We start from the raw sequence: 26,595 nt of genomic DNA on the forward strand, positions 1-26,595 counted from the left end.
ACTGAGGAAAACAGGGTTAAGTGTCTTGCCCAGGGTCACAATGCCAGGAAGTGAGGCCAGATTTAAACTCAGGTCTATCTGACTCCAGGCCCAGCTCTCATTCACAGTGCCACTTAGCTGCCCATTCAAAATATCTATTCAATTGTAAATTGTAACTATTTCTATAATGCAAGAAGAAAAAAACAGCTAACCACCAGCAATTATTAATCTTGGATATTAAATTTTGAACTGCATTTTCTACTTAATTGATGGTCACCTCATGTGAGACAGAGTAAGAAGCCCTGTGAATGGTGATATAAATTAGGCTAGCCTAATAAGACTTGTTGTTTAAGAAAGGGCTCGAGATACAGTCCTCAGCACCCTCTATTGCCTCTTTCTTCTGACCGAATGGGGTTACAGGGAGGAGCAATAAACTCCTCTTCAAACTTCTTCTAACAGATGGATCAGAATCTTCTACCTAACTTCATTTCCCATCAGCTGCTTTGCTTGGTTTCAACCCCAAGAACATTATGCCCCATGCTGGCCCTATGCCTCAACCCCTCAGCATCCTTTTGTATATTGCCTTCCCCACTGTGATTGTAAACTTATGGAAAACAAGGATTTTCCTTTTCTTATTTGTATCTCTAGCACTTAGCACAGGGCCTGACACATAGTAGGTGTTTAATAAAGGTTTATTGACTATTGAAAGAAATTAAGATTTGAAGTTCTACTGAGTGCTAACAGTAATTCTGCTACTTGTTACCACAAGACCTTGATCTAATGCAACACATTTCAACCTTGCTATGAATCAGTGCCTTCATCTGTGAAATAAGAGATGATCAACCAGCAACTCTAAATCACATTTATTCAACAGCTTGCTCTCATCATTTCATGATTTACCTGATGTTTTTCTAAGTATGCATGCTTTATTTTGTGCATGAATCTTAAAATGAAAGTAAGTTTACCTTAGCAGAATTTAGCAGCTCAAATGATTTTCCTTGCAATCAATATTGCATGCATGAAAATTTACTTTAAAACTGGAAAGAGGAGATCGAATTTTTTAGAACAATATAGCCTTCTGTGCAAAGGAAGTTTTTAAGGAAATGTTCACCCCCCCCCCCCCCAGGACTACCCTCTCCTTTCTCCAGACTTTTATTACTGAAAGAAGCATTCATTGAAAAACAAAAAGAAATCCTTCACTCTATTAACAAAATGTTCTAGCCAGTTCTTAAATCACCACACCCAACTTTCTTAGCAACTAAACAGAAAGTTATTTAGCATCTTTATCAGTCAAATAGATGTGTTTTTACTTATTTGATTCTTTCAAAAAATTAGGAGCACACCAGTTATGACTGAGGAATCTAGAATATCATCCAGATGTTTCTACAGAAATATCACAGTATCTATATAATTAGCTATAGTTTTTATTTTTGTCTGGATTCTTTTAATAAAGCATAAAGGGATCCCAGTTTTTCCTATTTACAGGATCTCTGACTGTGTAAGAACAAAAAAAAAGAAATCTAATTTTTAAAGATGTAAAACTTCAAATCACTTCATATCTATTGGTAATACATGAGCAAAATAAATGGTTTGTATCAGAAAATCACTAAGGTTCATTCCCAGTCTACCAGTAACAAGAGGCAACGTGGTCTAGTGGAAAGCACCCAGGATTTGGAGTCAAAGGAACTAAGTTCAAATTCATACTCTACTACTTCCACTAAATCACAGCACACAATTATTTTTTCCCATAATTAGTTCAATGGCACTGCATTAGATGATATGACTGACAAATAGAAAATATTTATACTCAGCAAAGAATGGGATGTCTTGTAACAAAAATAAATTTATATGATTAGCAAGAATGTCAATAACTATTTCCTTCTAGTTCTGAAAAAACACTAAGCATTTACACCTACAGTGAATATTATAGTGACACAGAACCAAACATCCATATATGGATGTTGATACTAATAAAGTATCTAAAAGATCAAAAGAATAGCTTATTTTTCATGCAAATGTTTTGGCCTTGTGAAGACACAAGAGCAGTGAAGACATCTGGAATCCAGACTCTTTTCCAACTACCCATCAACAAGAGGTACCCAGCCTAAGATTAAAAAAGATACCAACAGGTCTTAAATTCTGTGAATGGTTATCTAATAATCTACTCTGATTTTCCTTGTGGCCAAAGTTACAATATCCAGTGCAAGTAGTAAGAAGGAAGAATTCTACTCTCTACCTTCTGAACAGCATACTTTCCACTGCCATTATAATGATCCATTTAGGAAAAAAAGAAAATTTGATATTCGTTGTTTGCATAATCTTCCATGTTTACCCTAATTTATCCCTTTTTCATTTTTTAACCTTTAGTTGTCTACTCATTCACTCTGACTTGTTTGACATCAATAAATAACTTTAATAGATTTTGTTAGCCTTTAGAGATCTCATTTAACAAATGCAGAAAAATGATCAGAGTACTACCATGGAAGTCATCAATACGTCACCAATAATACAATTGAAATCGATGTTTTCTGGAGCTGGAAGAAAGACACATAGTCATACTATAGAAAAGAAGACTGGAAAGACAGGACTGGAGAGATAATATATGTATTACCCTGCTAGAGAATTATTTTAAGCCATGTTACTACAGGATATAGATAGCGTTAAACTGAAAAGTAGATTTATGAGTCAATGAAAGCAGTGAACTAAAACCAGGACTCTACAGTTGTCACAAGAAATTAAAGAGAATGTAATTACCAAAAATGAAAACCTAAGTACAGACAACCTAAGCCTACCCTATTCTCTCAATACCATTAATACTAACAGCTACTGATTTGGACATAGATTGTTTCATCTAATTCTTCTGTATCAGTATGTCATAGCTACAGAATACTACAAAATTTATGAAGCCCTTCCTCACAAATATTACACTGTGAAAGAAGGAATGTGAAGAAGATAATGCAAGGATTATAACCCTCTTTTTTTTAAAGTGAGAACAGTCTTTACTGAGAAGTTGCATGACTTGCTTATGGACACTCAGTCAATAAGTATTGGAGCCATGGTTCAAATTCCCATCTTCTGACTCAAATTCCAGCATTTTTCCCCTTTACCAAATGTATTTCCATCTGACTGATGTACCAGTTTTACTCTCCAAATATTATGATTGGCCATCTATAATTAAAAATAAATTTTCTTCAGAGGAGTAACTGCATGGAAATGGTTTGCTTTACAGTTGAAGCAAATACTCACTAGAGCAAGTAGGATGCACTCTCCTACAAAGCTGATCACCTTGTAAAAAAAACTTACAACTTTGAAAGACTTAAGAACTCTGACCAATGAAATGACCAACCAGGGCTTTAGAGGCCCAGTGATAAAGAATGCTACCCACTTCTTGCCAGAGAGGAGATGGATGCAGGATGCAGAAGGAGATAAACATTTTTTGACATGGCCAATGTGAGAATTTGCTTTGATAATTATGCAAACTTGTTATAAGAGTTTGGTTTTTCTTTCTTTTTCTCCCAGTGGCAAGTACTAAAAGTGAGAGAGAGACAGAGACAGAGACAGAGACAGAAAGAGAGAGAGAGAAAGAGAGAGACAGAGAGAGAGAGAAAATAAATGCTTGCTAATTGAAAAAATAACTTCTAAAAAGACCAATGCTTTTCTGCTGCTTTTCATTTCATTGCATCTATGGAAGGAATAGGTTTTCTAGTTGCCACTACTATTTAACAAGGGTGGAATTTTCCTTGATCTTCCTTGCTGACTGATATAATGGCTTCTCACTTTACCTCGTTTCTTAAAAGCTATATTTTCTTTTTAAATCCTCCAGTGATATAACAGAATCATGATATTTTTAAAAACTTTTCCATGATTACTGAGAAGTTTCACAAAAAGTGAAAACAAACACTTTTCTTTTCAGAGCTCTTCTCAGCTTAGTTTGATTTTGTTGTCTTTCCTGTGCATTTAGATAATTTGCTTTTAGGTCTTTAAAATCTTTTCCTTGAGGGATAAAACTATTATTTTAACGTATTTCTGCATTTTTTTGAAAAGTTTTTGAAATAAAAGTACTATGGCTGTATTAACCAGACCTTCCACAATAATTTTCTGAAGAAATCAAGTTACACTGATAATCTATTTACCTGTCTATCTATCTACATGACACACTGTAAGCTAAGCCAGTATTTCATTTGTTTTGTTTTTAATTTTCTTTAATGCAATTTGTTAAGCCAGTAAACAGGATCCTTCTCATATTTAAAACTAATTGAATTGCCTCTGAGTTCCAAAATGATGAAACCATGGCAACAGAATTATACAAATTTAGAGCTGGAAGACCTCTGCCCTGATGGCAGTTACGGCATTCTCTCTCCTCTCCTCTCCCTCTCTTCTGCCTTCCTCGCCCCCTCTCCATCCCTCTCAGTGCAGAATCACAGCATTTAGATGGCACCTTAGAGAACATTTAGTCTTACCCCACTTGTTCTACAGATTTAGAAAAAAGAAAAAAGACTGAAGTCCAGAGGTTAATTGTCCCTTCCAAGGTCACAGATCTGAGTAAAGGCAAAAATGAAACTAAAACCAGGCCTCCATACTCTCAATCCAATGTTCTTTCCAATACACCAAGGTATATTCTAAATGTAACAGATATTATAAGAAAATATCCTTTTTCACCTTAAAGGCACTTTTTCCATATCATCATAAAATGAAGTCAGTGTTTTAAACCACAACACATGCTACTCAAGTCTCTGATGATTATATGAAATATATTTTATTGCCACCAACAGGACACATTCTTTTTTGGGGGGAGGGGCCACAACCTACAAAAGTGTTTAACGTTTTTAACTTTCACTGATGAAATTTCTTAATAGTGAAAAAAATTCTATAAATGTTATACTTCTTGAGTTTGTGTGAGAGAGATGAGAGAGACAGAGAGAGAGAGAGAGACAGAGAGAGAGAGATGAAAAGAAAAATGAGAGAGAGGAGAAGGAGAAGAGAGAGGAGAAGAAGAAGAAAGAGGAGAAGGAGGACGAGGAGGAGGAAGAAGAGGAGAGAAGGGGAGGGGAGGGAAACGGAGGGGAGAAGAGAGTAAAGGAGGGGAGGGGAGGAGAGAAGAGAGGAGGGAAGAGCAGAAGATTTGTCTAAAAGCAAATCAGGGATTTGAATGAATCCCTTTTATTTCTGCAGCATTTCATTTTTTACTTCCATTGGCAAGCAAAACAAAACAAAACACACAAAAAAGACCTTTTATAGACATGGGGTTTAGACTTGCAATAAAATACATAGTTTTTGTTCCTTTTAAGACAAAAGATACTACGGTATACTTTCTTTGAAACAAGCTACTTTAAACTTGGACTCAGTGACTGGGGTTCAGAGTTTCCTGTGGAGTCCAATAAGACTTCTCTGTGAATACTTCTTTCAATAATATTTACAGCTCTCTCCATTATTTGATGCTACCAGGAGCACTCCTAACTGCGGCAAGAATTTCATACTGTTTTCTTTGCTGCGCTGAGCAGTTAATCAAAGCAAAATGAAGAGAAATGGATGTATACATAAACCATTGTTTCTCTGTAAGAGCAAAAAAATGTTTCATTTACTAATTAGGTTTAAAATACTGTCATTTTCATACATTTTGCCCATACACATAAACCAGAGGAGAGGAAGAGGAAGAGAACACTTAGTAACCACCTAGATGTGCCAAGCACTGTGCTAAGCACTTTGCAAATATTATTTCATAAAAAAGAGATTAAAAGAAAGATTTCAAATTCAGGTGTAGAGAGGCAACATGGCATTGCAAAGGACTGCTGGAATTGCAGTCAGTTCCTATCCTGCTTCTGGTACTTACTGTGATTGGGAGCAAGTCAATTCATCGCTCTGAGAGTGTTCCACATGGGTAAAATGAGGGTAATGTTGCCAATAGCATCTACCTCAAGGACTTGTCCTGAGGTTCTCATCAGATGTGAAGAGCATGCTTGCAAGCTTTAAAATTAGACAAATATTATTTATGTGTTTTACATGTATTTGAAATTTGAAAATTTGAAATTGAAAAATTGGCAATTTGAAAAACTAGAAATTGAAAATTTGGGGAAAAAAATATTACATAAAGAGATCATGCTTATATTGTTAGGTGCTGATTGTTAACACTTAAGGGCACTGAAGAATTTGAGTTGTCAACAGAAAGGAGTGCAAAATCCTACCTTATTGTGACTTAGCCCTGTCTTTAGTTCTAATGAGAAGCTGTTATGAATGCTAATTACTAATTTTTTTTAGTAGAAAACATATCTTAAAGAATGAAATACAAAGTTATTGAGAAAATCTGGGGCAATTTTTTTTCATTTAAATATAGTAGATATTTAATAAATGAATAAGAAAATCAATTAAATCATTGGATACCAACTCCTTTTGCCCATAGTCTATGTACATTACAGGAGTGACTATAATGAAATGGATGTCAAAAGTTACAGAGGGAAGATGGTATCATTACTTTACAGCTACAGCTTTTATAATCCAGCATCCTGAAATTCTACAGTTATACGAGCAATGGACCTCTGTCTAGAAAAGCACTAGTCATTTTTTGAAAGTTAGCAATATTTTTTTTATTTCCTGGTTCCCTTCTTCAGTTCAGAGTGGGAGAAGGGTATCGCAGATTATATTTGATGTAATTATGTTAAAACAAAAACACTTTCACCTTACTGTCAACTATGACTAAAGAGGTTAAAAATCAGAAATTTGATTTTTTTTCTGACAAGATACTTTTCATAGCAGCAAAGTTATATGGATCCAGGGATAGTGCATTAGTGCCAATACTGGCAGAGATATCCAATAGTAAGACTCTAATTTGTGAATAGATTCTCATGTTTATGTAGTCCAAAGCAAATGTAATTACAACATTTTTCTTAATTAGGCATGTGTCTCCAGGAACTTATGATAATAATCCAAAGGATTTAAATTGCAATATATCCGGGTTGTGCCTTAATAATGCTATACTTATCAACTAGAAGAAAAAGCTAATATTCAATGAGTACAGAAAATGCCTGAATGACCACATTTTACTGATACAAATAAAAGATCAAAAAATTGCATTGCTAATATGTGCAGAGATGATTGTTTTTACCATCTGACACAGTGATTTAAAAGAACATAGAAATCAACAATAATAATTCTACTTTCCAAAACTGAGCAAATAAAAATTATAATTCCAAAACTTGACCCACAAATAAGACTTCAAAAAATGTACATCCCCTCTTTGAAGAGGTGAGAACAATATATGAGATTGGAATATTATGCATATTTCCAGACATAATTGATATATTGATTAGTTTTGCTGAATTTCTTTTTTTAAAAAAAAGCTTCTTTTTTTAAAATCTGTATTACAAGAGATGACTTACTAGGCAGGGAGTAGAAAGGAGTATATTTGGAAACTGAGGTGATATAAAACCAAAAATAAATAAAAACAAGATTTTAAAATGTCTGTTTTCTAACATTCTCTTCTTTGACACTTGTAAAGCTTAGCCTATGTTTTTTTAAGTATTTCAATCTATGTTTTCTTTTTATTTTTATCAGATCTATGATTTTATTGGTGTCAGATATTCCTCATGAGGAACTTCCTCTCCCAATTCAGATTGACACCTGTTCTGCAACTTATCAATCAATTTAAAAACATTTTAATGTGCCTACTTATATGCGTCAGTCACTGTGGTAAGCTCTGGGCTAAGGCAACATAATCTTACAGAGTTGGCTACTGATAAGTTAAATGACTTGCCCAGAATCATATAAGCCACTGTACGTCAGAGGTAGGACTTGAGATAAGATCTTCTTGATGCTGCGGTCAACTAACTATCCTCTACACTATTCTCATCTACTTTAATTAAATTAGCAAATGCTTTTCAAAAAAAATCACTGAACCTCCAAAGAATTGAGACCCATAAAATATCTATCAGCACCATTCATCTTTACCCTTCCTAAAAATTTTCAAGATATTTTGTGGCTTCTCAATAGAACAAAGGCACTCAGAGTTCCTCAACCCAGACACAAACAAAATCAAAAGAAGCAAAAATTGATGATGGAATGAGTAATGTTTATAAATACATTAACTGATTTTATTTAGTTTGTATAAATGCCTTTCAGAGCCTCAATATGGAAAGCAGAGGGCACTCAGACAACAAACCATGTAATGAAGAGGTCAATGAGGTACCATGTTGTCAGACCTCATGCAGATTCAGGAGCTCTGAGAAATCCCACGTCCCAGAAATTATAGTCCTCCTTTCCAACACAGGAACTAAAATCTCTGGGGAATGAAAATTATTCTCAAGTCCTATAAAAGGCTCCTATAATAGGGGCTGCCCCTTTCCCCTAAGAGAGAGAAACAAATCTAGAAGGTCTGAGATTCTAACAATAGAAGGCATCAGTTTGTCTCCAGATTTTCTATCAATAGATCAAATTCTCTCCAGGGGAGCTGTCCGGGGTACTGGACTATTTAACAATAGCTTTGTCTGATCAAGTAGAAAAAGTGCCTTCAAAATGTCTGAAACAAGTAAGGACAAAGTGCTGCATAATTATAACAGCAAATTTTATCAAATATGTACAAAGTGTTATCATAGCAACAGTCTCACAAGAAAAGCAAGTGACTTCTGCCTCTCCCTATCTCAAACCTCACTCTCCTTAAGCCAATTGTTAATGATCTAATCATAGCTGCCTACAATAACAATAGACTCAACCAACTTCAACTACTTCTTAAGTGATCCTAACTGGAACTTGACTAGATTAAGCACTAGTTACCTGCCATGGCCATGCCCCCAAAACCTCCAGAATGTTGCCCAGCAGGAAGTCCTCAATCTGCTTATTACTATCAATTCTAGTTCTGCAGTTCTGGCTAACTCTATGCCATGTTATGAAATACACAAAGTATATAATTTTTCTAACAGCCACCCACTTCTTCTTTTAGATTCCTTCTCTCCTTACAATCTCTCCTTCTTCCCATAAACACAGATATATCCCCAGGGACTGATGCTGCCTTATGGTTGCCCAGGAATCCAAGAATATTTACTGTGGCATGTACCTGTCTAAGAAGAATTCTATGTTCCAGGCCTGTTCCTTCTGTCTCCCTTCCATCAAAGTTTACTTATCCTATATCCTGCTCCTTTGGAATATTGATCTTGACTACAAGAACTTAAATTGATAAATTTATCTGTTACTTAATATATTAATATATGCTGGTGATTTAAGTTCTTTCTACTCTTAAGAAATACATTTGCATTTTAACAGAGATCTGAAGGATTGGCTCAACCCATCAGGTTGGTTTTTCAGCACCCATCTAATTCATACTGCACTAGAAATTATTTAGACTACCTATTCACAATTAGCTCTTATCCTGAGGGAAGGTCCCCTTCTTGGGGTTATATTACTTGGTTTCATGGCTAGTCCATGCCTTTTTTATTCATAGTAGTACTCAATACTGCCTCTTTTATAGAATCATATAACTATCACTCAAGGATACCATAGAACAGCTATCCTTCGTAAACTAAGATAATGCTAATATGAAGGAGACAACTAGGTGGCTCAAAGGATGAGGTTCAATTCTTGCCTCAGACACTTATGTGACCCTAGGCAAGTCACTTAACCTCTGTTTGTCTTAACCCACTAAAGAAGAAAATGGCAAGTCACTCCAGTATCTTTGCCAAGAAAACTCCAGGGACACTATGATCCATGGGGTCATGAAGAATCAGACACAACTGAATGACTGAACAACCACAACAAATACAAAGTATAATTCCATCCATACTATTCATAAACTTGGTCATTACAAACATTGGAAGAGTCATACAAGTTGTACTTTGGTAAAGTGTAACTTAACATAGTGAAATTGCTGTGTTAAAGTATAACATATGCATATAGTTTGTTATTGGGCATCACTGGTCAGATTTAGATTTTACTGCCAGTAAAACTAAAGAAATCCATTTTTTAAACCCTTGGACCAAGCCAGATTCTCACATATGTGCTTCCTTATGAAATAAAAGAGTACAATTTCAAGTCTTAATATCTCCCTCATATAACTTGCAGCGTTAAAAAGAGACTTTTAATAAGAGTTTTAATAAGTTTAATAAGAGTATGAAGTCTATCAATAAACATAACTTAGAAGCTGTAGTCTAGATTTTAAGTCTAGATTTTAAAATGTAATGTTTTGGTTAAATCCATTTAACCTCCCCCAAATCTCCAATTCATTAAACTGATGTTAACTTTTAAATTTGTAATTATAAATGAATACACTCAAAAACTTGCCAAGGTGTGAAGAAACTGAGAAGCTTTGGGCATCAAAATATTTGGTCTCAGGAAATGGCCTTTCTCATGTATTTTTTATTTTTATTTTCTTATTTTACTCTTTTTTTCTTTTGTGATCTTAACCTCAAAGAAAGAACATGGAAGCCATGATGTCTTCTGTGATTTTTTTTTACATATATTGTACTCTTGATAAGTTTTTTTTAATCTTTCAAATTCCTGAGGATATATCTTCATTATCCCCAGCAGCATATCAGAGATGATACACTCATTAGTCTTATCTGCATACCTTTTGGCAAAGAAAGTGGAAAACAAAGGTGTTAAAGATACAGGGATTTTGAGTATAGTCATCAGATTAATTCAGAATAAAACTAAAAAACAAAATCTCAACAGGTTTGTAACTCATGCCTATCACAACCACATGCAGGTGCTCAATTTTCACAATTTTAATATTCTACATGTCTCAATAGGTGGTACTTTTTCCCCTATGTGGGATTAAGCTCTTAAATGATAAAACCTATCTACAGAAGAGAACTCAGCTATTCATTACTATTGTATCCTTGAGAAAGTAATTTAACCTCTCTACATCTCAGTTTTCATATCTGTAAGGTGATGTGGTGGACCTTTAGCTCTGAATTCCATGATTTTAGGAAATAAGAGATTATCTAAAGTTACTTTGTTTGTGTTTTTTTGAAGGGTAATCTATTAGAATCATTAAGCAAACTATTACCTCAAGTAAAAGTTGAGAGAAAGTAGGTAAACCAGCTCTACGTCAGCACAACTACTGACTTTTATTTTTATTTTGTTTCATCCTCTTTTCTCTCAGATCTATACATTCACACATGTGCATAAATGCACACACATACTCACACACAAATATAACCCCAAGCACATACAAAGTCAAGTAATCAGGTTGCTGATGGGATGGAGGATGTAATTACCTGTCAGTTGTTACAGTGGTTATTGACATTAATAACTTAGGGAACAGGAAAGATGGTTACATGTTAAATTCCAGTCAAGAATTATGCACAATAGCACTTAAATCACTCTAATGTTAAAATATTTTAAAATTTAAAAAGTTTTTAATCCATCATTATTTGATTTATCTTATTTATTTATTAATATGTATTTTATTTAAATTTTTTGAACCATCCTGGGAAAGCTTTAACCTCCAAACACCTTCATAGGATTTTCTTTTTAATAAAGCAATGCTAAAATACCAAAAGTACCTTTTGCAACATGGTGGTCATTTGAAATGTCAGTGCTTCATGTCCCCGTTTAGTTACTTACCTAGAAAAGAAAAAGAACACATTAAAATTTTGTAATAATCCCAATTATTCATCAATCATGAGCATTAACATGTGAAATTAATATTCTAAATTTCCGACTGAAAGTGAGGCATTTGTAGAATAAGTGTTGATTCATTACACCTTGATAAATAACTTCTAAAAGTAATGTATTTAAAATATATCCCTTCTCTTGCAAAAGAGATAAGGAAGCATGGTCACACATACTGTTGGCCAGTCAGTCGGTTTCAAATAAATGTTTGGGGGTTTTTCATTACAAAGGAGGATTCAATGTGTGTGTTTGGGGAAGAAAGAGAGGAAAATGAATGATTATTGTGTAAAATTGAAAGATATAAAATTATACCTTTGAGAATATGAAAAATATTTAAATACATCTTAAATATATTTAAATTACATAAAAAATAGACAATATATTATAAACGGAAAAGAAAGAGAAACATTTTTAATGTATTTGCTCCATTAGTTAAATAAGGATATGTGAAAAAGAAGAGGGGAAAGTACATGTTTAACAGAGGAACTGGGAGAAGGATTTTGGACCTGCGATGTAATCAATGAAGGGGACTCCTGGTATATAATTTATAGTCTTAGAGAATGCCTGAGGGTGATAGAAAAAAGGGAAAAGTATACGCCAGGCACTGTGCTAAATACTTCACAAATATCTCAGTTGATCCTCACAACAACCCTAGAAAGTAGGTGTTATTATTCCCATTTTACTGTTGAAGGAAACTGAGGCAAACAGATATTAAGTGACTTGCTCAGGGTCACACAGCTCCTAAGTGTCTGAGGCTAGATTTGAACTCATCTTCCTTACTCTAAGCTTAGCACTCTATCCACTGTACCACCTAGCTGCCTTTAAAGTAACTGCCTGAGGCAATCAGGTGACTTGCTCATGGTCACAGTTAGAGACAGGACTTGATTGATCTCCTTGCATCCAGCCGCACTCCAATCCATCTTCTACCCAGATGCAAAACTGATATTTCGAAAGCCAAGATCTGACCGTGCTATTTCCCTGCTCAAAAAGCTTCAGTGGCTCCCTATGGCCTCTTCTGTGTGGCATTTAAAGTCCTCCACACTCTGACTCCAGATTCTCTAGTATTACTTCAGGTACTTCCTCCTTACACAGCATACACTCTGGCCAAACAACTCCATTTGCTATTCATGGGCATGATCTTTTCTCTCTTTCCCATGGGCACCTCAAATTATCTATCATCTACGAGGGCAAGATAACTTGGAATCTCCTCACCGCCACCTCTTGGAATCTCTAGCTCCATTCAACTCTCACCTTGCTCACTACCTCCTACAGGAATCTTTTTCAGATCCCTCCCCCACCAACAACCTGAAAACAATTACATATCGAATATTATATAGGTATGTGTATATGTATATATGTATAGGTGTATATATATATATATTAATACAAACATTTAATTTACTTTTCTGTGCATACAATTCCCCCCAGTAAAACATATAACCTCTTTGAGGGTAAGATTGTTTGGATTGTTTTTCTTCTCCCTAGTATTCCTGACACATATGGTAGGCACTTCATACATGCTAATTGAATTTACTTAAAATTTAACTCTTAGTAAGATTCCAGTATAAGTGCTAATCCATTATGGAGTGGGATCAGGTGGGAAATAATTAAAGTTTTCTGATAATTGAATTTTAAAAAAAAACAACAAAACCAAAAATCTTGTTCAACAAAATTATACAGAAAACAAATGGACAAAAATATTATACATCATTACCTGCAGATTGATGAGCATCTTCTATCTCTTTCATGTACTAAACCTTATGCTAATATCAATGGCCACTAAATAAATTATCTCAGACTACAATGAGGGACATTTAAAATAATCAACATTTTGTAAGCTGCATGCTGAGTAAAGATTTCTAGTCACTGTTCAAAATTATTCAAACTCAACTAATTTAATTTTAGACCGGATTTCAGGCCATTGCCAAAGTCACAGGGCTACTGTATGAATTTCCTTGCTTCTAGCTCGTAGCAGGTTGCTCAGAACTGCCCCTGAATACACTGAGCTGTACTAACAGAACTCACATTATTCCCTTTTGAAAAGAAAAACTAGTTTCTGGGCTCTTGCGTACATGTTTATTCTTCTCTAAGTGAATTGAGCCTGTCAAGAGCCATTTAAGCGCTCTTCTCATCACTGTGGTTCTGTTACCATTTTACATAGCTCTTGTATCTTAATGATCTACTGTCTTGTATTTAGCTGCCTTTACAATGCACTTCTTGGACTCCTCCAAGACCCACAATTCAATTGGATTCTCCTGGCATCTGAATGTGAATAGCTTTCCAATGATGAAATACATCATGCCTCTATTTTTTCTCCTTCAAGCCCAGTGTTTTCCTTTGGGGTTGGCAGGAGAGGAAGCCATGAAAATCATTTGTCCCACTTGAAATATTAACTGGACAGTTTTTCCAATCTCTCCTCCTAACTTTGACTATATAATTTCTTTGAAGATGAAGATAGAAAACTTTAAATCTATTTTTATCTCCTAGAATTTAAACTTAGGAAATGAAATTGGTTCTTCCTCACATTTGGTCCTTCTCCAGGATTTTTTATTCACTCCATAGGCTTAGAGACCTGCACCATACACTTACCACTTAGTCGTGACAATTAATACTTGCCAACTACCATCTGAACCATAGGATGAATGCATAAAATTTTTGCTATTTAAGTCATTTCAGTCATGTCTGACTCTTCATGACCCCATCTAGGGTTTTCTCAGTAAAGATATTGCAATGGTTTGCCATTTCCTTCTCCAACTCATTTAACAGATGAGGTGACTGAGGCAAACAGGGTAAAGTGACTTGTCCAAGATCACACAGCTAGTGTCTGAAGTCACATTTGAACTCAAATCTTCCTGACTCCAGGCCCAGTACTCTATCCACTGTACAACCTAACTGCCCCCAATGCTTAAAATAGATAGACCCAATTGTAAAATAAGTAGACCCAATACCCTAGCAAAATTTAAAGGTATAGAAAAAGCCAAGTGAATATCTCTTTGAAAGAATCAGTAGTCAATGCTCTCACCTCCCAGGCAATACCAATAATAATGCTACAAGTTTTAAAAAACAAAGAGTGATGGGATAATGAAGATCTTGACAGGACTGCAGCACTGCTCCTGGGGGCATCTAGAAGGCCCTTCAATCTTTTGTAAGCTGGTTTATAGCCTCCTACTCGGCTGAAATTGCTCTCTCCAATTATAATGGTTTCTTACATATCAAATGTGATGATCTTTCCCCAGTTTTCATCCTTCTTTAATTCTCTACTTCATTTGACAGTACTGGCCATTCTCTCCTCCTGGCTACATTTTCCTCTTTTGATTTATGTGATAATACTTTCACCTAGCTCTTTCACCTTCTCACTGCGCCTTTTAAGTCTCTCTGGCTCATTTTTCCAATTAGACCCCTTAGCCGCCTTCACTTTTTTTCTAAAACCTTCTCTTTCAATGAGCCTATCAGCTCCCAAAAATCTAATTATCATCTTTACGCAGGTGACTCACAGATCTATATATCCAAGGCTAGTTTCTCTACCGAGCTTCAGGTCTATGTTACCAACTACCAAATTTATCAAATTGGTTCTCCCACAGAGATCTCAAATTCAACATATCTCAACTCATTTATCTCCCTAAGAACCCACCTCTTTTCCAACATCCCTATTTCTGTCAAAAGCACTAACATTATTTCAGTCTCCTAGGTTCATAACTTCAATATTATCTCCTTTATCCCATGTATCCAATCAGTTGCCAAATCTTGCCATTTCTAGGACAACATCTTTTCCATTTCCCCTTTGTTCTCTGTTCACAGTTACCACCTTAGTTCAGTTCCTGATCACCTTCAGGTTGGATTGTTGCATTTTCCTCCTAATTGGCCTTCCTGCCTCAAGTGCCAAAGTGATTTTCCTTATGTACATATCTGACCATGTCACTCCTCTACTCAATAAATTCTAATGGCTCCCATTAAAATATAACTTCTCTGTTTAGCTTTTAAAGCCCTTTACAATCTGACCCTAGCCTATTTTCTAGGTACATTAATCCTCCTCCCATAGTCTGTGATCATATAAAACTGACTTTCCTTATCTATGGCACTTAATCCCCTGTGTTTACATTTTCTCTCTCCATGCCTTGGATGAACTCTCTCAACTCCATCTCATAGAATACCTTTTGTGAAGGAAATAATTCTTTAAAAATTAGAATGGAGCAAATGGAAGCTAATGACTTTATGAGAAATCAAGAAATTATAAAACAGACTCAAAAGAATGAAAAAATAGAAAACAATATGAAATATCTCACTGGAAAAAACACTGACCAAGAAAATAGATCCAGGAGAGATAATTTAAAAATTATTGGACTACCTGAAAGCCATGATTAAAAGAAAGAGCCTAGACATCATCTTGCAAGAAATTATCAAGGAAAACTGCCCTGATATTCTAGAACCAGAGGGTAAAATAAAAATGGAAAGAATCACTGATCACCTCCTGAAAGAGTTTTCCAAAAGGAAAACTCCTAGGAATATTGCAGTCAAATTCCCAAGTTCCCAGGTCAAGGAGAAAATATTACAAACAGCCGGAAAGAAACAATTCAAGTATTGTGGAAATACGATCAGGATAACACAAGATTTAGTAGCTTCTACATTAAGAGATCAGAGGGCTTGGAATATGATATTTCAGAGGCCAAAGGAGGTAGAATTAAAACCAAGAATCATCTACAATAGGGAGAAAGTTAAGCATCCTTCTTCCACACCAATCTCACACTTAGTTTAAGTTCTAATTAGAGATAACAGTTCTTAGATGAATTCAAATATCATTTCCAACAGCTTCCACTATGTTTTCTGTTTTTCCCACTCCCCCAACTAAAAAAAGAAATTGTTTACAGCTGTAGAAAGTATAAATCATCTTCCCAAGGGAGGGAGTTCTGTTGGTTCCAGTAAAAAGTACTGATTAGAGCTGAAGCTAAATCTCAGACCCTCCTTCTCCAACAGTTGGTAAAAGCATAAGATTCTACACTGAAATCATAGCCTTGCTATTTATTTACATCAGTGGCCTTTATTTGCTCACATCATGTTTCTGGCCCTCACTTTCCTCTTCTGAGAAACTGGGAGATTGTTTTAAAAGCAATGGAATTATATATCACTTAACAGAAAAAAGTGATTTCCTTTGACCCAGGGGTCCCACTGTTGGAACTATGCTCCAAGGATATTTTATTTTGAAAATTTAAAAGAAAAGGGGGAAGAATTATACGAAATGATTTAGAAGGAAGAAATCAGCACCAAAGAACAATATACACACTGACTAGCTATGCAATTAAAGACTAAATCCTTGTTAAATACACCAAAATGGTCCAAAGGGATCACAAAAATCAAGAAGGATACCATTGATACTGCAATACTGAAGTCAATGAACACATCTTTGGGATTGAAGTAAACAACTGATAGGTTTAAAAACGCATAATAATTTACGATTTTTCATTTTAAAATTTTATTTCCTGTTTATATAGTGAGTACCGATATTTGTCAATGAACATGAAAATGAAACTTGTATAATCTTGAAGCAGAAGTGTTGACATTAGCTCTCTAATTAGCTTTCCAGTTGTGCAACTAGGATCCCATGGTCAGGCTAACCAATAAAACAGCAACTCTGAATTTGAAGAAATTGGGATAAATATTGAAAAGCCTTTACATACTACAATGGTCCCATGATTCCATGGGCGTGTGTATTCCCTCTACATATTCAGATCACAATCCTGCCAACCTTCTTCTTACTTTAGACATTTGTCTATTTTTCCTCCCAGAAATCCCCATAGAAGATCTACTGCTATGGATTATAATTATTTCTCTTCTTTTTATATTTCAGGGTGTCAGCAATCATCATTTGTTGTCCCTCTTCCTCTTACCTGACCAGCAGACTTTCTTTTATAGATAAACCTCAATTTTCTATTTTTTTCCTTTGTTTCCCAGAATAAGTTAAGTGGATAAATCTCTAATGCTAACTACTACTACCAGAATGACTCCCTCCACTTGAAGAGTTTGTAAAAAGTATTAAATATTCATTTGTGTGATTTAACAACCCAAGGAAGAATAAAGAATCTACTAGACATCAGGGCTAAGCTGAGCTACTCTGGTGTCTAGGCATTAGCTGAAAGGCTGCAGAGATGAAGGGGCCCTCAACTTTAGGTTGGGGTAACCTTATTCTGGCTATACAAGTATGGATAATAAATCACAAAATCTCAGAGGTCAACTTAAAGGGCTCTCAAAGGTCAACTCATTCAACCCATATAGGGACAAGAATCCTTCCTCAAGTGGTGACCAAGTTTTTGCTTGAACACTTCTGATAAAGGGGTAAGCCACTATTTCCCACCCTCCCACTCCACCCCCTACCAAGGAAGCCGATTTCACTTTCATTTTTGGTATAATTATTAAGAAGTTTTTTCAAATATCAAGCTTAAATTTGCCTCTTTGGAATTTCCACTTCCTGATCCTATTTTTTTTCATTCCCTTCCCCACCTCACACCCACCCCAGGGACCAAACCCAAACCCAAACATCAAATACTTGAAGACAGCAATCTCATCTCCATTAAATCTCTTCTTTTCCAGACTAAATACTATAGGGTGGCCAGAGATTCACACACATTCACAGACACACACACACACACACACACACACACACACATACACACACACACACACACCCCATACACTTCTCTCCCTGAAAGACAGATACTAGAGATCAAAGCCAGGACCCAGGCTCTCTCAAGGGAAGTTGGCCTGATCTAGAAACTGAAATGCTGTGAGTACCCATGAAAGAGCAAAAATAAGCTTCAGTCACAGAAATTCTTAGGCCTCGGGGCCAGATGTGGTAATAAGTTCAGGTAAAACATGTAGTAAAATAGAAATATACTTTATATGGAACAGTTGCTCCTCTTTGTGGTAAACCACATTCTATTGTATGTGATGTAGAAAAATATCTCTAGGAATTGAAGCACTGAAGTAAGATGTAACTATTGGACAGATTCACAAGAATTGGAGCTGGAGGGGTCTTTTGGAGGTCATGCAGTACAACCTATTTATTTTGTTTTAATATAAATTCTCTTTCACTTAACAAAAATCTATTTTCTCTCCCTCTTTCCTTTCCTTCACTTTTGGAAAAAGAAAATGCAAACAAAACCCCTGTGATAAATATACAGTCAAGGAAAATATATTCCCATATTGCTCATGTTAAAAAAGATAGATAGATAGATAGATAGATAGATAGATAGATAGATAGATAGATAGATAGATAGATAGATGGATGATAGGTAGATAGAAGATAGATAGATAGACAGACAGATAGAAGATAGATAGATAATAGATAGATAGAAGATAGAAGATAGATGATAGACAGATAGATATATAGGTAGATGACAGACAGATAGATAGATGATGATTGATAGATGATAGATAGATAGATGATAGATAGATAGATAGATGATAGATAGAAGATAGATAGATGATAGATAGAAGATAGATGAGAGATAGATAGAAGATAGATAGATAATAGATAGATAGAAGATAGATGATAGACAGATAGATAGGTAGATGACAGACAGATAGATAGATGATAGATGATAGATAGATAGATGATAAATAGATAGAAGATAGATAGATGAGAGATAGAAGATAGATGAGAGATAGATAGAAGATAGATAGATAGTAGATAGATGATAGATAGAAGATAGATAGATAGATAGATAGATAGATAGATAGATAGATAGATAGATAGATAGATAGATAGATCTCATTGTGCACCCTAAGTTCTTCCCCTTTCTGGCAAGATCTGGGGAACATGCTTCCTCATTGGTCTTCTGGAATTAGATCTTGTCATTGCATTGATCAGAGTTCTGAAGTCTTTCAAAATCATTTATCTTTACCATGTTATTGTAACATGTAACTTGTCCTCCTGATTCCATTCCCGTTTAAACAAGTGTTCTCAGCTCTCTCTGAATCAATCCCTTTTGTCATTTCTTATGGAATGAGACTTTTCCATTGAATTCACAATACCAAAATATGTTCAGTCATTCCCCAAGTGATGGACAACCCTTGAGTTTACAATTCCAAGCAACTACACACCTAAACTATTCACTTTGTATGTTATTTTTCACTAAAATGTAGAAAGAGCAAAAAGAATGAACCCATGTTATATATCAAAGATCAGACTCCCACAAATATGCAGGACGTGACAGCGTGAAACCTTGTTCAGGGAATTGAAAAGTATTTGGCTGTCCCAACCAAGATATCTTCTCATGTGTGTAGTAGAAACCTCTACATGGTGGCTATTACTCTACTTGCAGTTTATATAGTCCTCTAAGCTGAAAATCACATACAGTGGAGTTTATAACACAATGAGTATTTCTTTGAATGGTCAGAGACCTGGGTAATTGCCCAGTTACTAGCCTTAGTTGCTCCCCAGCCCCAGGCCCCAAGAAAAATATTGAGGCAGACTATGACTGTTCTAACCAGTAGAACTCCTTGTCTGCTCTGAGGTCACAGCATGACTTCCTGCCTCCTTTGCTCCTAAACTCTCCAATAGATTCAAGCACCAATGTTTGAAAGTTTGTGGAAAGACTAATGCATTGTTGGGGAATTTCAAATAGGTGCAACCATTCTGAAAAGTATTTTGGAATCAGATATATAAAGTAATTAAACTGTTCATACACATATATGAAATGAGATAGTATCTGTGAAGCACTTCATACAGTACCTGGCACACAGTAGGTACTTAATCAAAGCTTATTCCCCTCCTTTCCCTTCCCTTTGACCCAGAGATTCCACTGCTAGGCATATAGTCTGAAGAGATCACTGGAAAAAGAAAGATTCTCAATGCATTGCAGCAGCACTCTTTGTGGTAGCAAAGAACTGGAAACAAAGTAGATGTCCATCAACTGAGAAACAACTAAACAAATTGTGGTCTGGGGATGTAACTGAATATTACTATGCTATTAGAAACACTGAGCATGATGAAGACAGGGAAACATAGAAAGACTTCTATGAACTGATGCAAAGTGAAGTAAGCAGAGTCAGGAAAACAACATATACAGACTACAATGTAAATAGAAGGAACCATCACATGGATATTAGGGAATTATAAAGAACACTCTTGGCTCTAAAGAAAAGATAAGAACTTTGCACTCCTTTGTAAAAGTAGGAGCCCACAGATGTGGAATGCTGCATATAATGTCTGGGTTTTTTTTTCAATATTTTGAGGGTTTTTTTGTTTTCAATATAGCAATAAAGATTTTTAAAAAACACAGTACCAGACACCCTTTAAAAGAGGTTTCCACATCCTTTTGGAGGCTATATTTCACAAGGCCTCTGTCAGGCACTACTTACTTGGAGAAACCTACTTTCTCATCTTTCCCATCTGGACAAATCTGTCCATTCTTCCTAATGCATAGAAATATTTACTAGCTTTGAATTGTCTTCTGCCATACTTAGCTTCCTGACCCTAACCCTGTAGAAGAATTCTAGCTATCAGTCTCAAATTCTCCTGACTTTATATCTACCTTGCTCTCTTTTAATTAGTCAACTATCAATCAACAGATTTATTAAATTCCAATTACTTCTCAGGCATTATGTGGGGTACTACAGATACAAAGATATAAATAAAACAGTCCTTGCCTTCAAAAAGGTTATCTTCTAGTTCCAAAAGACTCATGATGGAAAATGCTATGCAGGACCAGAGAAAGAATTGTGGAGTCTAAATGCGATCAAAGCGTACTGCTTCATTTTAGGTGTTGTTTTTTTTTCATAATTTTTCCCTTTTGTTTCTTCTCTCACAACACAATTAATGTGGAAATGTGTTTAACATGATTGCACATGTATAACTTACATGAGACTGCTTGCCATCTTGGGAGGGGGAAGATGAGGGAGGCAGGGAGAAAAATTTGGAACTCAAAATCTTATTAAAAATGAAAGTTGAAAACTACCTTTATATATAATAGGAAAAAACCAAAATGATATTTACATTTTCAAGTCTTTTATTAATTTATTTATTTTTAGCTTTCAACATTCACTTCTGGAAGGTTTTGAGTTCCAAATTTTCTCCCCATCTCTCCCCTTCCCCACCCCAAAACAGCATGCATTCTGATACTCCTTTCCCCAATCTGTCCTCCCTTCTATCACTCCCCCACACATCCTCTTCCCTTCTATTTTACTGTAGGGCAAGATATATTTCTATACTCCATTGCCTATATATTGTATTTCCCAGTTGCATGTTAAAACAATTTTTAACATTCATTTCTAAAACCGTGAGTTCCATATTCTCTTCCTTCCTCCTTCCCCACCCACCCTCATTGAGAAGGCAAATAATCCAATAGAGATTATACATGTGTGGTCATGCAAAACACTTCCATAATAGTCATGTTGTAAAAGACTAACTATATTTCCCTCCATCCTATCCAACCCCCATTTATTCTATTCTCCTTTGACCCTATTCCTCCTCAAAAGTGTTTGCCTCTGATACCCCTCTCCCCATTTGCCCTCCCTTCTATCATTCTACCCTCTCATCTCCCCCCCCCCCACTTTCTTGAAGGGTAAGATATATTTCCATACCCAATTGAGTGTGTGTATTATTCCCTCAAACCAAATCTGATGAGAGTAAGGTTCACTTATTCCTTCTTACCTCCCCCCACTCTTCCCCTCCATTGTAAAAGTTTTTTCTTGCCTCTTTTTATATGAGATAATTTACTTCTCCCTTTTTCCTTCTTGCAGTACATTTCCTCTCTCTCACCCCTTAATTTTATTTTTTATATATCATCCCTTCATATTTACTCACCCTGTGCCGTGTGTGTGTGTGTGAGTACCCTAATACTGAGAAAGGTCTCATGAGTTATATATATCATCTTTCCATGTAGGAATGTAAATAGTTCAACTTTAATAAGTCCTTTATGATTTCTCTTTTCTGTTTACTTTTTCATGTTTCTCTTAAGTCTTGTATTTAAAAGTCAAATTTTCTATTCAGCTCTGGTCTTTTCATCAAAAATGTTTGAAATCTCTCTATTTTACTGAATGTTCATTTTTTCTCCTGAAGTATTATACTCAGTTTTGTTGGGTAAGTGGTTCTAGGTTTTAATTCTACCTCCTTTGACCTCCAGAATATCATATTTCAAGCCCTCCAATGTCTTAACATAGAAGCTGCTGAATCTTATGTTATCCTGATTGTGCTTCTATGATACTTGAATTGTTTCTTTCTGACTGCTTGTAATATTTTCTCCTTGACCTGGAAACTTTGGAATTTGGTTAAAATATTCCTAGGAATTTTCCTTTTGGGATCTCTTTCAGTAGGCAAATGATGAACTCTTTCCATTTCTATTTTACCCTCTGGTTCTAGAATATCAGGGCAGTTTTCCTTAATAATTTCCTGAAAGATGATGTCTAGGGTCTTTTTTTAATCATGGCTTTCAGGTAGCTCAATAATTTTTAAATTATCTCTCCTGGATCTATTTTCTAGGTCAGTTGTTTTTCCAATGAGATATTTCACATTGTATTTCACATTGTCTTCTTCTTTCCCATTCTTTTGGCTTTGTTTTGTAATTTCTTGATTTCTCACTTAGCTTCCATTTGTTCCATTCTAATTTTTAAGGAATTATTTTCTTCAACAAGCTTTTGGACCTCCTTTTCCACTTGACCAATTAGGCTTTTTAAGGCATTCTTCTCTTCGTTGACTCTTTGGACCTCTTTTGCCATTTGGGTTAGTCCTTTTTTCAAAGTATTATTTTAAAGTATTATTTTCTTCAGTATTTTTTGAGTGTCCTTTAGTAAGCTGCTGATTTGTTTTTCATGATTTTCTTGCATCAGTTTCATTTCTCTTCCCAATTTTTCCTCTACTTCTCTTACTTGATTTTCAAAATCCTTTTTGAGCTCTTCCACAGCCTGAGATAAATTCATATTTTTCTTGGAGGCTTTGAATGTAGGAGCTTTGACTTTGCTGTCTTCTTCTGGATGTATGTTTTGATCTTCCTTGTCACCAAAGTAAGATTCTATAGTCTGATTTTTTTCTGCTGTTTGCTCATTTTCCCAGTCAACTACTTGACTTTTTAACTCTGTGTTAAGGTAGGATTCTGCTTCCAGTGTGGAGAGTGTACTGCCCCAAGCTTCAGGGGTTTTGTGCAGCTGTTTTCAGGGATATTTCTAGGAACGTGTAAATTTTCAGTTCTTCTGGTTGCATGATGAAAAGAAAGGTGTTTACTTCTCTCCTGGTCTGTGCTCTGGTCTGTAAGTGACCACAAACAATCTTTTCTACCTTGGAACTGTGAGAAGAATTCCCTCTCCATTGCTTTCACAAGCTCCACATAACAGCACTCCTCCTCGCCCCAGGTCCATCACCCATGACTGGGACCAAGATCCAATCATGGGTAAAGCAAGAGAATCTTGCCTCACTCCAGCAAAGAGATCCCTGAAATCCCCCCTCTGATCAGCCACTCTATTCCCTCATCATCTGTGGGTTGAGGAAGCAACCACTGCCACCACCACTGCTACCACCACTGCCACTGCCATGGGGCTGGGATTAGACCACTCTCCTCTCTAACCCAGGTCTGACAGATTTTTCCTACTAACCTTCTAAGTTGTCTTTGGTGTTTGTGGGCTAAGAAGTCAGGAAACCACCATAGCTGCCAGTGATTCAGTGCCTTGAGACTTGCTCTAGGTTTTCTAGGACCCAGACTGTGCTGGCACAACCTGTGCTGGACTGTGTACCTCTCTCAGACTGGTGCAACAGACCTTTCCAGTCAACCTTTCAGGTTGTCTTGTACTGGAAATTTGTTTCACTCTCTCATTTTGTGGTTTCTGTGGCTCTAGAATTTGTTTAGAGTCAGTTTTACAGATATTTGGAGGGGTTGGGGGAGAGCTCAAGCAAGTCTCTGCTTTTACTCAACCATCTTGACTCTGCCAAAAAAAAAAACTTGTCTTTTAAGACAATGGCATATTTATATGTAAGTATTAACAAAAGAATCATAAACAGAGGCAGGTAATTGGACACAATGAATATAGTGCTTACCGGACTGAAAGTCAGGAAAACTCAAGTTCAAATACTGCCTCAGATACTTTCTAGTTGGGTAATCCTGGGCAAGCCCCTTAATCTCTCTGTGCCTCAGTTTCTTCATATGTAAAATAGAGATAATAATTACCCCTACCTCTAAGGGTTGTTGCGAGGAAAAAATGAGATAATATTTGTACTATATTTTGCAAATCTTAAAGCACTATGTAAAATGCTAGCTGTTATTATTATCAAACAAAATAAATACAAGGCAATTTCTCTTTTTCAGCAGTTTGGAGTATTAGGAAAGTCTCACAGAGTCACAGATTTAGAGCTGGGGAAGACGTTAGAGATAATCTATTCTAACTCCATCACTTTACAGATATGGAAGGTGAGGCCCAGGAAAGTTAAATGATTTAACCAATGACACAGTGGGATTAAAATGTAGAACCTGGATTTCAACACAGGTCCTCTGACTCCAAATGTCATTGCCTTCCTACTGAGCCATGCTACCCTTCATGTAAAGACCTCATGGAGGAGGCAACTTTGGGGTTCAGTTCTGGTAAACGAGATGAAGCCCTATGAACAATGGAAGATTGAATGGCTCATGTACAGAGAGAGCAAGAAATTCAGCTTGGTTGGACAGAAGAGGACTAGATATAGATACATAGATATATATGCATGAAAGGGACTAGATGTAGATATATGGATATATATTATGATGCATCATAATATATATCCATATATATCATAATATAGATCCATAAATGTAATATGTATATATGCTTAGGTCCACATCCAGTTCCTTTCATGAATATTTAAATAAGTATAGATATAGATGGATATATGGAATATACATATGGAAAGGTAAGTTATATCCTAGATAAAATCCCACATTCCTATTACCTAGAATCTGTAGCCTGAACTCATCTGCCCTTTACCAAATCTGAAAAATCCTGAGTTTTTATAACAATCAGCCAAGTGACTCAATCTGAGAAACATTTCCCAAAGGAGTGCTTCTGTCTCCCTAATACATTGTGTGGCTACAGGCCTGGCTATTCAGATTTGTGTTTAGGAATGGGGGGGTGGGGGGGGGAAATGAGTTGAACACTCATTTTCTCATACAAATAAAAAAATGCCTAATTGTAAAATTCTGGAACTTTCCTTTTAGAAAAAGACTCAATATGGAATCAATTCAAATCATACTCCCACCTTCTTGCTGGTTCTGTCTTTCAGATGCACATTATTTATTTTTCCACTATCTCCAAAACATCTTTTCCTTCCTCAATAACAGAAAAATAGGGGAAAGTATTCTCCATACATTCACTGAAAGCAAGGTAAATCAAAGCTGTCCTCATGAGAAAGGGCTTTGCATATTTGGACAGGCATTATATTGCCAATAGCTAGAATGCGTGAGTAATGGGGATTTTTGAGCACTGGTATGACAGCCAAGAAGGTGCTTAACTTACTGACCAAAAAGATAAACAGCTTGAGAAACTGGGAGTCCATCTGGCACCTCCCCCACATTAAAAAAAAATACTATGGGATTCATACTCTAATTTTCTTCTGGTTGGAACAAAACTTAGGGATCTTCTAATCCAATCCTCTCATTTTTACAAATAAGCAAACTTTCCTTCTTATTTGTAATAAATAGCATCTCCTCCCTCCCATTCAGAAGTCTATAAATCAATAAGGCTATTTTCCACATGCCTCTTATTATCTTAAGAGTAAGAGTTCATATCTCTTCCACTGGAAATAACAGGTGATTCCTACTTACAAACACTAAGCTTATAAATGATCAGCATAGACTCTCTCCTCCCTCACACACTCCAGCCCTGTTCTCAGTTCCCCAAATGGTAAAACCTAGACTAGAGAATGAAAGAGCTACACAAGTTACAGATTTTGAGAATTAACAGATTTTTCTGCCCTCCCCGCACCTTTTCCAAGACCTCAGACTCTGCCTTCCCACCCTGAGAATCTTAAATAATCGGAAACATCAAGGAAGAGATGTGTCTCTGGCC

General features: G+C 35.9%; 1 protein-coding gene across 3 annotated transcripts in view; it reads right to left on the bottom strand.

Moving 5' to 3' along the window:
* The window catches only part of ANK2 (ankyrin 2), a 763,693-nt gene that overhangs the window by 549,202 nt on the left and 187,896 nt on the right, over nt 1-26,595 (bottom strand). For 2 of the 3 annotated variants that reach the window (XM_072624649.1, XM_072624647.1), the window contains exon 2: nt 11,469-11,529. The exons of the other annotated variant lie outside the window; for it this stretch is intronic. In XM_072624649.1, the coding sequence (XP_072480750.1) occupies nt 11,469-11,489 (21 nt within the window). In that variant the 5' untranslated portion in view covers nt 11,490-11,529. The remainder of the gene's footprint in view (nt 1-11,468; nt 11,530-26,595) is intronic. 3 annotated transcript variants of the gene reach the window in all.

This window comes from Notamacropus eugenii, chromosome 7, assembly GCF_028372415.1.
Source record: "Notamacropus eugenii isolate mMacEug1 chromosome 7, mMacEug1.pri_v2, whole genome shotgun sequence".
Classification (NCBI taxonomy): domain Eukaryota; kingdom Metazoa; phylum Chordata; class Mammalia; order Diprotodontia; family Macropodidae; genus Notamacropus; species Notamacropus eugenii.